The sequence below is a fragment of the Mytilus edulis genome, chromosome 7 (genome assembly GCF_963676685.1).
Source record: "Mytilus edulis chromosome 7, xbMytEdul2.2, whole genome shotgun sequence".
Lineage (NCBI taxonomy): Eukaryota > Metazoa > Mollusca > Bivalvia > Mytilida > Mytilidae > Mytilus > Mytilus edulis.
In genome coordinates this window covers 49,178,703-49,195,049 of record NC_092350.1, presented here as the reverse complement: position 1 = coordinate 49,195,049, position 16,347 = coordinate 49,178,703, and the positions used below count along the sequence as shown (strand labels likewise).

The 16,347-nt window shown below is 32.1% G+C and overlaps 1 protein-coding gene across 1 annotated transcript in view; it reads right to left on the bottom strand.

The window, feature by feature from the left end:
- Window positions 1-257: 257 nt before the first annotated feature.
- LOC139482897 (uncharacterized) overlaps window positions 258-16,347 on the bottom strand; it is a 28,915-nt gene continuing 12,825 nt past the window's right edge. The window contains exons 5-10 of the mRNA XM_071266927.1: window positions 15,110-15,226; window positions 14,487-14,663; window positions 10,684-11,013; window positions 9,798-9,876; window positions 7,249-8,179; window positions 258-1,054 (exon numbers count right to left, since the gene is read on the bottom strand). Coding sequence (XP_071123028.1) covers window positions 7,906-8,179; window positions 9,798-9,876; window positions 10,684-11,013; window positions 14,487-14,663; window positions 15,110-15,226 — 977 coding nt within the window. The 3' untranslated portion in view covers window positions 258-1,054; window positions 7,249-7,905. The remainder of the gene's footprint in view (window positions 1,055-7,248; window positions 8,180-9,797; window positions 9,877-10,683; window positions 11,014-14,486; window positions 14,664-15,109; window positions 15,227-16,347) is intronic.

The window sequence follows — 16,347 nt, the reverse complement described above, 5'->3', positions numbered from 1 at the left end:
TATGAAACAGACTCGGACTGTTTGTTGAATGTTTTGTTAATTCTAATTAGTAATATTTCGTTCCATTTATTTCTATGCAGTCTGCGGTGTATGGTTTTGTTACCATGCTTGTGATATTTTGTTCGTGACCATTGCAACATTTTCAGTCGAATAAAATACAATTACTGTCTTTTGATGAGTCAAATATGTGGTTATATTAACTTTTGACAAAACTTATATTCACTGAGGCCAACGGATTTCAAAAGTCAACACAAAACAAAGTAATTGTTATATTCCTTATTCCGAGAGATATTTATGTAATGAAAATTATTTACCAAACCATTCGTACATTAAACTTCTTTTACCGAAGCTAAACACATTTAAGCAAGCGACGTTTTTTGCGGTTAATATGTTTATTTATTCGAAATTACTTTCATCCAGAAGAACGTACTCAAGTTTTAGAAATATGGAATAAGTGCAGTACGAGGATAGTGACACAAAATGAATAGTTTTCTGTTTACATGGTTTCGTTTTCATACATGTCATATTTATATATAACTAATAGTTTTCTTGGTGATTGTGACATTAAAATTCAAATTTTCAATTGATTAAAGGAACCACAATACATTGTTTTACCTTCCAATCTCCAACCTTCAAAATGCTGTTTCTTTCTGAAGACTGCATATGAGTTAATAAAATTGGTATATATTGATAGATAACAGATTAATCTTTTAAATGAATGCAATATTTTTGTTATGCAATCATTATGTAATCAATTGTTATGCAATTAATGACAAAATTTTATCAGTTTATTCAGCTCTATCATATCTATAACTATACAGGAAATTTTAACGAAATATTAATCAACACAGCAGGAGCTACAAAAGGGTGTCTCTTACTATTGCTATCGTATTCCATTCTATCATAAGTCTGAAGTTAGTGTAAATATCCTTACCACATAAACACAGATAATGTATAATAAGTTGTAAATTTTTATCTATGCATTCTTTCCAAAATCTAAGACACTCTTTTGTAGATAATGGCTCTAGGTACAACATATAATCAAATCAACCCTCTCGTATGGAACGCCAACACTGTCTTATTATGCCCATTTTTCATTATATGCTGTGCATTTACCTTTATATGATGTGCATTTACCTTTATATGATGTACAAACATCCTTATATGATGTGCAAACATACTTATATGATGTGCAAACATACTTATATGATGCGCATACATACGTATATGATGTGCAAATATACTTATATGATGTGAAAATGTACTTATATGATGTGCAAACATTCTTATATGATGTGAAAATAAACTTATATTTTGTTGAAAAATCCTTATATGGTGTGCAAATATACTTATATGCTGGTCAAATATACTTATATGCTGTGCAAATATACTTATATGCTGTGCAAATATACTTATATGCTGTGCAAATATACTTATATGCTGTGCAAATATACTTATATGATATGTACATATCATTATATGATGTGCAGTTTCCCATATTTTATGTGCAAACATCTTTATATAATGTACTTGTGTCATTATATTATGTGCTTGTAATCTTATATTATGTGGTTTTATTTACTTCATTATATGATGTCGAAACGTCATTATATGATGTGCTTTCATCGTCGTTATGGTCAATGAACATGATTACGATTAGAATGATTACTGTCTACGTCATAACTGATTCCGATCTGCTTCTGAGGAGTAACCGTTACTACTAATTAGGATCAAATCTGTGTGTGCTATCGTTTAGAAAATGGTTGAGACTTGAGATAAACCTTGCCATGTTAGTACCTCTTTTTAAGATGCAAAAAATGATATTGTTGGAAAATTGTAAAAATATATATGAATTGCAAAGTTTTGTTTAAATCGACGGGTCTTTAATAATAAACATATTATTTCATACGAAGTCTACAATACGGTTACGATTATTGAATTTAATAAATAATTCTTTTATGTCATGCTCTATGAACGTTTTAACGAGGGAATGCATTATATTTGTCAATTTCAGTATACCTAACGTTAGCATTTTTTCTATATCTTTAAAAGATAATACACGAAGTTTAGTATTGTCATTTATGTAAATATTGCCTTTCTACTCGTTTTAGCTGTTGGAGTTTCTCTTTATATATTCTCAAGATAGACACAAACAATTGGGAAAAAACCGGACTCTGGTAGAGTAATGGTTCATATATGGAACCGATCATTTGAAACCAAAAAAAAAAGAGCGGATAGGAAAAAATAAAGGGGGCCTTTCATTTTATCATTTTTGGAATGGAAAAGTGACATTCAATTTTATATAGTTATAGATTTGCCGCGGTATAATGTTATGGCGAATTCTTCGTCAACCGTAGGCATAAATCTTTACGCCTCGTTTCGCTCACCTGGATTGTTAAAACCTGATCATTTAGTTTCAACAATTTCTTCTAGCAGAGAATTTTTCATCGGTAGCTATTCATTGAATGAAGGCGTGGTAAAAATTAATGAAACCACAAACGGCAAATCCAAACTAAGTTCCCTGAAGTCGCAAACAACTTTCATACTTCAGCACTTTGATTATATATGTTCTTGTCTATACATTGCAAGAAAAGGTTTCTCTATTATTAGTAATCAAGATAATAGCCAATAAGACAACAAAACTCTGAAAAGCCAAAACTGCCCAAAAAGAACCTTTACTATAGAGTATAATTCAGACACATTGCACTATTTTTTTTTTTTTTATCTATTATGTTTCCAGGATAAATGCAAAATATTAAAAGCCGCTGCCGTAAATCTTCACTTTGAAAAATTCAAAACACCACTCTCTATCTGTAAGAGAACAACAGGTCTCAGTAAAAAATAAATACATGCAGTGTTTTAAGTTCATTTAGACACCAGATTAAAAACGCTCAATTCTCCGGTTTTGTTGCATTTTGTTGGCTGAAATTTCATTGGCTGATGTAATATATACAAGGACAGAAAATAAAATGACGTGTTGTCAGATTTCTGTATACAAAGCTTAAAGTTTCATCATTGTTTTATTTTTTCCTCATTTTGAATGGAAACAAACTATTTCGCTTCCCTCCTGAAATAGATAAAATCTCTTTCAAGAAATTCAGAATCAAACATTTACAAAACAACTTGCCCCCCCCCCCCCCCCCCACCCTTTTCGTCGTAGGATGTTCGCCTTGAGTGAGAGAGGACGTGGGTTCGAACCCTGGCCGGATCAAAAACCAAGACTTTAAAATTCATATTTACATGCTGCTTCCCAGCTAATTCTATAAGCATGCGGGATTAAGGATTAAGAGCAAAAGCTGATCGGCTCGGAATCAGAAAAATGTGTCCGGGTAAGGTGATATAATGTCTTCCTTCGGAATGCTACCTTTTGAACTATCATGTTAAAAAATCCGGCTCAGGGTGTCGGTCTAGTACAAAACAGGGTTAATATTCATATCACATTAACATGTTCTTGTACGAATATGCATATATCAATTTGCCGCTGGACCTCAGGAATTCACCCATAATCATCCATAGTTGAAACTGTGAAATATATGCACAAAAACATGATAAAAAGCTGCACGTAAATGTAATGCACCAAGTTCAGCTTCATTCCATATCTCCTTTAATCCATTTCGGGTGAAAGTGATGGGCGCTCGGTGGTCGAGTGGTTACATTTTCATTTTGGGGCCTTTTATAGCTGAATATGCGGTATGGGCTTTGATCATTGTTGAAGGCCGTACGGTGACTTATAATTGTTAATTTCTGTGTCATTTTGACCTCTTGTGGAGAGTTGTCTTTTTAGCAGTCATACCACATCTTCTTTTATAAAAAGTCGAACTGCTGTATCACTAGCATGTCAACACTTAGGTGTGCGATTTTAAATTCCGCACGTGGCAGGTAAGCTCGATTTCAATCTTAATTGACCAGAATTGTCTGTTTTCCAAACGAAGGTCATGGGGGTCTCTCCGGGCACTTCGGCTTTCTTCACCAATATAAACTCACCGCCACGAAATAGCATGAAAGTGTTGAAAGTGGCGCTAAATAACAGTCAATCAATAATCCATACCGGTATCCTTATGGTCTCTAAATCTATATATTTGGTTTCACAAAGTCAATATATGACATCAGTATACCGAGATAAAAATAATAATTATTTACAGTATAAACAAAACAAGAGAGAGAGGTTTCAAAATTACTAAGCCAGCTGCAGGACAAACGCACGTGTTTATATATTTTTTTTTATAAACGAACAAGCTGAAGTTGACATTTTACAGAAATCTTATACATCCTTTCTGTTTTCAAGTTTTCGTACATGGCTTAAAGCCTTATCGGATAAATGTTTTTTCTCATATTAAAATTTCACGTTTTAGTAACAATAATTTCCAAATAGTTATATTGTTTTATCATCTTAATGTAAGTATCATTGTAAGAAAATCGGAGATTTTTTGGCTTCCGTCCAAAAAAAACCCCACAAAGACTTTAGTTTTGTCAACTTTCCTTTCAAGTTCGAAGCCTTACAATAATTATGGAAAGCATTGAGTTGAGTCTGCAGGTCATGTGCTGTTTCAGTTAACAACACCGTGTCATCTGCAAACAATATAACAAAACACTTAAGATATATTTCTAATTCTCTTTCCAGATCTTCTGGTATAGTTCTGTTAGTCCTCTAATATTTTTAGTCACTAAGAAATTAATTTAGTCAATCAAAAGTAAATAAAATGGGAAAAGTGATAAGTTTTCTCCTTGTCGAACACCATAGTCACAAGCAAGCAAAGTATTCCGAATTATAATTACTACCGTGTATCATCGGTACAGCGGATATAGCTTTATATGTACTTCGAAGCGTGAAAAACTATATACCGTACATTCATTTAACTATGCACCGTACAGAAGGATTCATTTGGTCAGCTATACACAACGCTTCTTGTCGGAATAAAATATCGAAAAATAACTTATGTACAAAATATTTCAATGCCAATTATTGAAACAGCTATACTTATTACGCACAAACAGTGGCCTTCTATCAGAAAAAGAGTTGCAATGAATATCGAATCATATCGGATGAGACGAGCGCCAATTTCTTTGATAAGTATTTGCACATGTTTTTGTAAGGGTTCTTGTTTAGGGCAAATAGTGAGACTTCTCTAATCATCACCCTACGACCAAATCATTTCCTTAAACAACAAATATGTTTAGATTGAAGTACACATTGATATAATGTAAACAAAACAAAGATTTTCGTACCGTGTCAGACGAAAAATCGATCACGACCACGTGGTTAGTACCTATATCCGCTGTACCGATGATACACGGAGATGCCAGCGAGTGGACAAGTGTTGACACAGTATTAAGGTAGACACAGTAATGACAAAGTTAATCCTTTTATTCTATGTTTTTAAAGAGACAAAAAAGAGGAACAAAATGCAAAAGACAGGCGTCACCCCATTTATCTCGGTTGGAAAATAAAAGTATTAAATACCCTAAATTGCAAAAAGTGTGGCAAAGTGTGAATCTCAGTGGGTTTCCCCCCTTTTAATTCAATAACTGTATCGTCTACGTAAAATCCGTTGCCATTACCACAATGGGGAAAATCCGATGTATTCGGACGAAAAATTAAATCTAAAACACTTTATCAGGAATCAACCCCTTGTGATTCCTTGTATCTCAGAAATCGTTGACGCTACTCCAAATCTGTTGACATACTAGTATTCGTGTTTCAGAATCTTATTAGCAATTAAACAAATCTCCATTACAATAAGTTGAAATTAAACAATCTTTATATGCCAATATGTGCTCATTGTTGAAGACAGTATGGTGATCTATAGTTATTAATTTCTGTGTCATTAGGTCTGTTGTGGAGAGTTGTCTCATTAGCAAAGATACCACTTTTTCTTTTTTTTATAATTACCCACATAGCCATTTCGCATTTCACGGGCACTACGTCGACTAAGCTTGCAATCTTCGAAATTGGGTATTTTCTCACATAATTGGCGTTTTCTGTGGAAAAAAGATTGGTTCGAAGACAAATTAAAAGTAAAAATCACTACATGTAAACGTCATATCACAAATATTTCCGACTTGGTATGGTTTTAGAGGAGTTGCGGCTCAATGGAATCGGTCTCTTCCTTTAATGGCATACTTAGATTATATGATATACTAGATTTAATATCATTGTACATATTCAATACTACATTATACATTTACCATTTACAGATTAATATTCAATAACATTTTATAAAACAAACCATCTCGCCATATTATGCATCAGTAGATAATTTTATAGCTATTGTTATGAAATATTTTTGAAACAGACTGTGATTTCAATGGTATCTTTTGCAATGAATAGAAATAAGCAGATGTGGTATGAGAGCCACTGACACAGCTCTCCATCCTAGTCATAATTTGTAAGAGGTAACAATTATATACCTGTACCAAGTCAGGAATATGACAGTTGTTATCCATTTTTTTGATGTGTTTGGACTTTTGATTTTGCCTTTTGATTTTGGACTTTCCTTTTTGAATTTTCCTCAGAGTTCAGTATTTTTGTGTTTTTACTTTTTATAGGTCATAGTACGACCTTCATCACGGAGCCTATGCTTAAACCGAATAGCAAGCTATAAAAGGCTCTTACATTTCATATCATTTTCTCCACAGCCGGGAATTTCTTCAACTAGCTCCTTTATTTACTGATCTTAATCTTCAACCGAAATGTTTGAAAGGTTGATTTTGTTAAATTGCTTTGTCTCATTTTCCCTATAAATTGCACTTTCGCTAGCGATAGATACATATTTGAGCCGGGTTAATAGTTTACAGAAGCAGATCATATAAGGATCTTTGCACATAATATAAGTACATTTGCACATCATATAATAATGTTTGCACATCATATACGAATGTTTGCACATCATATAAGTATATTTGCATATCATATAAGTATACTTGCACATCATATAAGTATATATGCACATCATATAAGTATGTTTGCACATAATATAATGATGTTTGCACATCATATAAGGATATTTGCACATCATATAAGGATGTTTGCACATCATATAAAGATATTTGTACATCATATAAGGATATTTGAACATCATATAAAGATACTTGCACATCATATAAAGGTGTTTGCACATCATATAATGACAAGTGCACATTATATAAAGGTAAAAGCACAGCATATAAAGGTTAATGCACATCATATAAAGGTAAATGCACATCATATAATGAAAATGGTCATAACAAGACAGTGTTGGCGTTCCATACTCTCGGGGTATCCATGCAGATGCTAACATCAATTGAAAGTGAACATTACTGGTAAAATGTTGTAGACACTGTTAACAAAATAATTGATGACATAATTGTTGTGTAATACTATCATTGCATTAATTTGAAAGAATAATAGTTAAGCTATCCATAAATACCACTTTTATAGATATGCAACAGTTATAAGGAAAGTAACAGCATTTTGAAACTGGTGAATGGGAGATAACTTTTTTTTTAATACCATGTTTTTATTGTATTTAACCAGAATAATCACACAAAATAAATTGTCTTCCGTTTTTCATGATTGGATATGACATATTACTATAATTGATGGAAGAAATGCAACGCAAATGAAGTTTGAATGATGTAACTAAATGTAACTGAATTATGATTAATAACGTTGTATACCGACACATGTCATGAACATATTTTTTTCTGGAATTTTAATGGGAGATATTGTGTTATAAAAAGAGTTATTTTAATTTCATCAAAAACCCGCATGCTTACAGTTTAAAATGCAGTATCAATTTGTATAGAACTGAACTTTCGTATATTGTGAACTGAACATAATGAACTTAAATACCAGAGCTGAAAAAACATTAAATAGTTGAAAGAGAGTATTTTCGTCCTTATGGATAAATGTTTTTATTAAGACCGTCACGACACATTTTCTATGTCTTCATAATCTACATCTACTTGGCTATATTCTGGCGATCCCATAATATCAGATTGTAAAGCCCTGTCTGTGTCACTTGTGACATCAGTTCCAGTAGACTGCATGGTATCGTAGTTGTGTTCAATTAGAGTTCGATTAGGACCAAGACTTTGATAGTGCATATTATCTAATTCAATATCGGTTGTTTGATTTCTAGGTGTATTCTCGTATACTACGTCAGTTATTGGATGGTTTCCAGATATCAATGTATTTCGTCTAGTAAGAAAATAAATTACAATAAGAATATATCCAATGACTTATTATACAAATTTGTCGCAATATCATTTTCAATCGCATATACTAAAACATCTACAATAATAGAATGCAAGATTTGTACACATATAAGAAAACTGATTGTGTTTCGTTCATTTATTGTTCCTTAATAATGCCGTTATTTTAACGTCTGCGCATTTTAAAGCTGACTAAGCTGTTTGGGCTTTGGTCATCATGGTTAAAGGCCATATGGTGACCTATAGTTGTTAATTCTGTGTCATTTGGTCTCCTGTGGAGAGTTTTCTCATTGACAATCGTACCACATGTTCTTTTTGTATATCATTATAGATACAAGGATTTCAATTTAAAAATCAGACATGTGTTTCATCTACAAATACTTATCAATTTTGTTCGTAGTAAAAAGATAACTGTACAAACGCATAATAGTACTTTGAATCGGTAAGAAAATAATATGACCGAAATGTTCATAGATGTTGCCTTCGTGACAAAAGAAATCATTACAGCTTCAAACATCCCTTCATATTTCCATATTAATAAAACATAATCCAGCAGAGTTACCTTTTGCTTTACAAAATAGGGTTCATTTGAGCTGCACTGAACTTTGTTTTTACATGTTTAAAAAAAAATATATTATAAACAAAACTATGCGCTTTGTTTTTCCAAATGACAACGAAATTGAATAGGTCACCTTGTATTTGAAAATATTAGGTCGAAATTTAGTGTAGAGACGGGAAAAGTAAAAAAAAAAACCCAACTGAATGAAAAAGACAACAAAAGCACTTACTTCACCTTAAATGTAAAAGAAATGCAATCAAAATATATCACGTGCCATCATTTTTACATTGTGATTAGAAAAAAATACGATGATAAAGTCCGTATTGTGTGGAGTTTAGTGTGTTTGTCTGTTTTATCGTTTTGTCAATATTGTTCTTCTATGACTTTTTTATATATGTGTTTCTCTCTTTTATCTTACCTAATGTCTTCTTTGTAAAAATTTGATCGATATATGACAAATATTATTAGTTTGTATAATAAAGGGACTAAACCAACTCGGTATAACGAGTTTTTTTTATGGAAAGAAGAGGATAATTTTTTCGTTTTTGAAAACGACAGCTACTAAAGTGACAGAAAATAAATCTAGAATGGTATAATTCACTTGACTGACATTTATTTCTAAAATTAAAAAAAAAGAGTGACAAATCATGCTCTTAAAATGATTAAGACATTAGATTTCCTTCTCTTGGTATTTCCATTGAGATACGCATTATCATACATGTATCCTACATTTATGAACAAAAGGACTCGGACTTGTTTTAAACTAAATTTTACTGTTCGTATTGCTGTGTGTTTGTTTTTCAACACTGGCTGGAGGTATAGAGGGAGGGCTGAGATCCGGGTGCGGGATGTTCTCCCTGTGTTAAACACCAAGTTGAGGCCTTTGTCCGTTTTCTAATCCTTTGTCTCGGTAGTGGTATCTTTGACACGTTCCCCATCTCCATTCTCAATTCTAATTGATAAAGAATCGGCACAAATGAACCTGGTTAGATAGAAAATAAAGTAAACTATTAATGACTTATAAATATATAGAATACCACATTACCTTTTGCACATAACGACCGTAACCAATATAACGATGACCATCAGAACTGTTGCAGCTATTGTCGCAATTACCACTGTTGCTGTAAAAGAGCATTGTAGATAGGTCTATTTAATCAAATTTGGAACACCAATTTGCAACAATGGTTACTTTGTTTTCATTTACAAGTTGAAGTATTTTGATGTAATAAAATATTAACAAAATGGACAAACTTACGGAACCCGGTTGTGACAATGTGTAAGTTGAATTTACTTCGTTTTAAAGTCCATGCTTACTCGTCTATAGTATTCAGTTTACTCGTCATCACGAAATAGATACTCGTTATATCGCCTTCGTATATATCATATATATATAAGGACTAAAATAACTCGATATTTCGAGTTTTAAAGTTACTCCGTCGTTGTAAAGTTACGCAGTACGAATCATCCTAGTTTTGATAAAAAGTAAGCTGAGTCGTCATAACAATTTTGAAGTGTCGTTGTAACTAGTACTTTGTCGTTTTAACAAGTTCATAAATCATGTAAAGGGGTAACAAGAATCATTACATTGTTTTAGAGAATTAGCGAAGAAGTTATTACGAGTTACTAAGCATTGATAACGACATGAAGTTAATACACTCGCGGACACTAACCGGATCGTATACATGCTTGTACAATATCTCAAGATTTAAATTAAAACTTAAATCTATCAATATACGGACGTTATCATTTTCCCATTGATACAATCGTACTATAAAGTATTTTTTGTTTAAATCTTTATATTTCATTTTATTTCGAAATTATTGGTTATTAATATTTTTGAATATACAATTGAAAAATCAAAAAGTCAATGTCTATTTAAAATTTTTAACAATATTAACATATTTATCATACAGTACGTTTGTCATTACCTGAAACACCATCTGTACTCGGTAGACCTGAGGGAAATTCTTCACGTACTAGCAATGTTGTTTGCTGGAAATCCAGAGTAGGTATTGCAGTAGTTTCTTTGAGATCTAGAACTGTACTTCTTAGAGATATAGACGTTTGTTCAAGTTTACGTTCAAATGTAGTGACGAGTGACAGTGTAGAAGATGGTTTTAAAGGTGCATTAGTTGACGTCTTTCGAGATATAACACATAGTCCGGGAAGACGATCCCTACACCTATGGATACTTCTTTCTACGTCACCATTTTGTTGTATTCTGGCAGCAACACAAAATTCAGGATATCCTGCTCCATCTTAAAAGCATATTCAAATAAATCTGTAGAACAAGTCTATGTTGAATGGCATTTTAAGTTGTGTAATTATTAATAACACCATTGAGGGTGTAAAAGAGACCCGACATTGTATAAATCAAAATATAGTTTTCCTAGCTAGTTGGTCACTTCTGTATGTGTTACATTTTAATGTTGTGTTTCTGTTGTGTCGTTGTTCTCCTCTTATATTTAATGCGTTTCCCTCAGTTTTCATTTGTTACCCATATTTGTTTTTTTCTATCGATTTATGAGTTTCGAACAGCGGTATACTACTGTTGCCTTTAGTTATTTCTTTTTCATTTAAAGAAAAAAAACCTATAATTTGGTCATAATTGAACTAATACAGGGGTCTTTGACATTTTTTGTACTGTATGAGTGTTGTGCAATGTTGGATGCCTTGACCTTATTTTTTCCTTTATATTCTGGCATAGGGTTGTACAACTGGCAATACAAAATTAAATCATACTCTGTACCATTGCTCATTATATTTTTTTTTATAAATATGTTAACAACGGGATGAAAGAAAGAGCATACTACAATAAAGTTCACGCAAAGAGAACGTTTGTTTTTAATTTATAAACTATGTTCTATAATGGTGACCATACTCTGAATATGAAATAACTGTCATTACACCTGAAGACACTGCTATTTTGTTGTTCTTGATGTATTCAATTATGTGTACTCTTTCTGATTTGCGTATTTTAGAATCATCTAGCACCTGGAATTTCCAATAGTACTTGTACATGTATATGAAAAGTCAACCATGAAAAAACGTTGATGACGTATACGGTCACATGACAAAATTATGTCTATGAGCTTTTAAACAAAACAACGTCAGCCAATCAGAAGACGCGGTACATTAAAAATTAAATTATTCTTGTATACTCTAGAAATTTCTAGATGGGTAATTTATCGTTTTTGCTTCACAGTAGCTTCACAGTTATGTCGATGCATATTTTCAGTTCTTTTTAATTTTTCACCTTGAAATAGCTTGGAATAAAAAGTCTTTAGACAGGATGGTATCTAGATTTTTATTTTCTTAATAGGAAAGAATGCCAACATTTTTACGTAAACTGTTTTGATAAAACTAGGAAAACAAAATAACATATATTCTTCACATTGCATTGTAAATTATGAAGCTGTGACCCCATATTATGTTAATGCGTTATTATGTCATCACGTCAGTTTTGTTCCAATTGTTCATGATTTATAAAGAGGTTTTGCATCGGTTTATTCAGCTGCAACCACTGACTTAAGAAATCGTAATGGAACTTTCTAGTAACAGAACATTTTTTATTGTAAATTTTGTAAAAAAAGACAAAACATAGTCTTGTAACAATTTCTTTAGATTGAAAGATTTTTGACATACAATAATACAGAAGATGTGGTTTGATTACCAATGCGACAACTTTCCATCAGACTTTGGAGCCTATAACAACGCACCTATTCTTATGAAGCGATTTTCCTACAAAGTGTAAGTGGTTTATAAAAAAATAATTGATAAGTTCTGGCTGGGATTGAGTGGGAGAGTAAGTTTATTGCCCCCTGAGATGTAACTAACACCCATAGGCGTAGTCGAGGGCAAAAGTTGCATTGTATCTAAGGGGGCAATACACTTATATTTTCACGACTATCCAGTCAGTAAGTGTTTAATTATAGAGAAAGAGACAACAGACAGTACAAGTCGGGGTTAAATTAACAATCGTACTTTAAAATGCAGAAACCCAACCATAACTTTTAACATTTACTTCATATATATCATGAACGGTACGGCTACGTCCCGCATTGACGCCAACCCTAGACACAATAAATAAAACGCGACAATAGATTTAATATTCCACTCATATATTAAATCTATTGTCCCCCGAGGTGCAACGTTTGCCCTGAAACGTAGCCGAGGGCAAAAGCTGTATCCGAGAAGACAATTAACATATTATTCCAGGAATATCGAGTCAGTAAGTGTTTTATTATACCGAAAGAGACAATAAATGTCGAGGCTAAATTAACTATGGTAACATAAAAAGCAGAAAAAAAACGTACTGCTTAACGTCTACTTCTGTAAATTCAGAAATTATTGCGAGGTTTTTATTATTGCGAATATCACTTACATCAACCCTACATGAAGATACAACAGGTAAAACGCGACGTCATAACTGCAGCGGTATTCTAAACTTCTTCCATTCCCGTAGATAATGCTGAAATTCCTCGAAACATAATGACGCTTGCGACCAAATAATTTCGTCGAGAGATTATCTATGGAAACTATTGACCGGTCAAATAGTTTAAAACTTACAATTTGAAAATAAGTAAAACAAGTAAAAACTATTGTGTACTTATTTTATACAGATAATTATAACTGAGGTATAGCTTATCAATTTAAGATCATTTAAGAACCACGTATGGTCTTGTATATATTTTAATATGATGACAACAATGAATGAATATGAAATTCAAGATAATATTTTGCAACGTGCGGTTAAACTGGTACTTTATTAACACTGTACACGTCGTTCATATGAGTTGCTTTCAATTCATAGTGTACAGAGTTGGAACGGTACTGTACTGGTCAATCGATAGCCTGTAAAGCTGGATTAATTGTTAACTGTCTGTTGTGTTGGCAATCATACTACATCTTCTCACTTATATTGATCTAATTGCTCCAATAAAACCGAATAGAATATACTTTTTAAAAAATCTTATTGTATCTGCTTCTGGATCTTGTAACACAAAAAATAAAGCAGTGTTTATTTGAATGTGATCACTTTGCTGTGTATTCATCTGATTTTTATTATTAATTCATATTTGACACTATAATAACATTAGATGTACATGTATGTTTCAGTATGATACAGTTATTTTGATTGGCTAACAACTATTTCGCGTCCTTCTGAAACTAACATGCATTACACAATAAAGATGACACGTAGCTCACAATAAAGAGCACTACCGGTAAATTGAAGAAATCGTGTTTTCATGATCCTAGATAATAATATGTAATTATAAGTATTGAACGCTTATTTTTGTAACTTCATAGGGGTGTAAAAGTGTTGACCCTGCGCACATATTTAGAATGATGCACTGCCGCGCTTCATACACAATGTACTTTGGTCAACGCTTTTACACCCCCAGGAAGTAACAAAAAGAAGCATTCAGTTCTTAAATGAATGCGTATTTTGGTTATTTCATGTTTTATTTTTTTCACTGTGAGCTTACATGTATGCGTTGCAAAAAGTCATTCGATGAAAAAGCTTTAGCTGTAGAATTGATTTTGTAATGTTCGAGACAACAACATTTCAAAATGTGTCTATACGTATAACGAGCATTCGAATAAAATAAATTAATTCGCAGGAGTTAAGTCTTCATATATAAAATTTTGTTATTATTCTGTATGCACCAACACTAATGGTATAAACAATGATGCAGAAGTAGAATGCATATTACCTTCATTTTCTTACCTAATATTCGTTTCCAACGCCTTGTATTGGAAAGCCAAAATTTTGCATAAAAACCCATTTCTTTCATTTTGCCAATGACTGTGTTATAGCTAGCAAGGATGCCAAGTTTGCAATTATTGAAGGCATCTGTCCAATTAGTTTTAGTACTTTTTCTTGTGTTGAATGTTTCGTGAACCTCTGAAAATGAGTTATTTCAAAAATAATAATATTTTGTACAGTGCATTCACTAATGGTTATTCGATTTCTTGTTTGACCCTCTTTCTCTCTATGTAGGATGGAAGGTCGTTCTTTATTTGGTCAAACACTAAAAAAGCTGTTATGTTTGAATAAACACAAAATAACGTAAAAAGAAACTATTAATTTAATATATGTTCCACTTTTCTGTATCATTAGACTAAATTGTAATTTGTTTTCGTTACTAGTAATAAATTAGCAAGCGTAACAATTATTTTTTTTCAAAAATAATTCAAGCAAATTCTTTACCGCTTTGGTTACTGGACATTGAATCTTAATAGGTAATAAGTAAATTTTACGTATACTTATACACACACACATCCATCCCCACGAACACAAAGCAACCCGCTATCATCCCCACACACAGATCGATGCGTCTTTTAACTTACCATTGTAGCATTTCGGGTGCAATTCAGTTGCACAATTATTTGCTTTGAATCTCCCATTTCGGTTATCAAATTCCAAGCAGTTACCAATAAAGGTTTTATATTTTTCATCAATGTTAACTAAAATTATAAATAGAAAATATCAGCTAAACTAAGGGACGACATCAATGTCGAATAAACTATAGTTTGTGGAAAAAAGGGAATTGTAAACATTACTGCAAGTTTTGTAATCCGATATTATTTTTTGGATTGAAAAGTACAACTTCAAGTTTGGCCTTAAGATATTTTCAGACATTTTTCATGAAAGAAAAGTCATAAAAGCAGAACGGAGAGTATATTATTTGCTATTTTCAATAAATAGTTCTCTTTTCATAAACTGACATTTTTTTTCAAATATGAAAAATAATGTTCACTAGACAATGAAACGGAGAGATATCCCGTTGGTACACAAAACAAAAGACATAATTTGCACATATCATGTTTTGCAGGTGACAATAGAAAAAAAATGTTATTGTTACCTGCAATATACTTATAATAGAGTTTCCCTGTCTGGAAATACATTTCGTTTATTAGTCCAGGACGTAACACTAATTATTTCTTATTACATTTCCCAATTACTGTAGCCGGTGTCTACACTGCATAGCGGTCTGTGAAAATTTTGTTTTTATCCTTTAATTTTGGAAGTAACGAATGTTCTGACTGGCTGACGTTATTTTGTTTATAAGCCCATAGACATATTTTAATCATGTGACCGTGACGTCATCACCATTTTTTCATGGTTTTCTACGGTTTAAAATATAATTCAGAATTAAATTGTAAAAAGATAACTGTAATATGTTTTTTGTCTATTCGAAATAAATAAATTAAACATGTCGTGCACACTATTAAATAACCCGCTACGTGCGTTGTTCAGTGTGCATCACCTTTTTTTGTTATTTCTTTATAGACATAAAAAAAATATATTACAGTCATTCCTTAAATAAACTGATTTTGTTAATCCTAAGCTTTATCTGATTTGTTGTTGATAATATGCAGCAATTACAATTGTATTACAGTTTACGAGAAGACACTTAACAGAGATCAAAAATATTCACAATATACTTTCAATTTAATTTGCGGGGAAAATACATAACACTTTGTTCCTGCTATGTAAATTCCGAAATGCATTCCAATTTTGTGAATATTAAACTTAAAGCTGAGAGAATATTGTGTTTTACAGATGCATTTTTTCATCATACTCA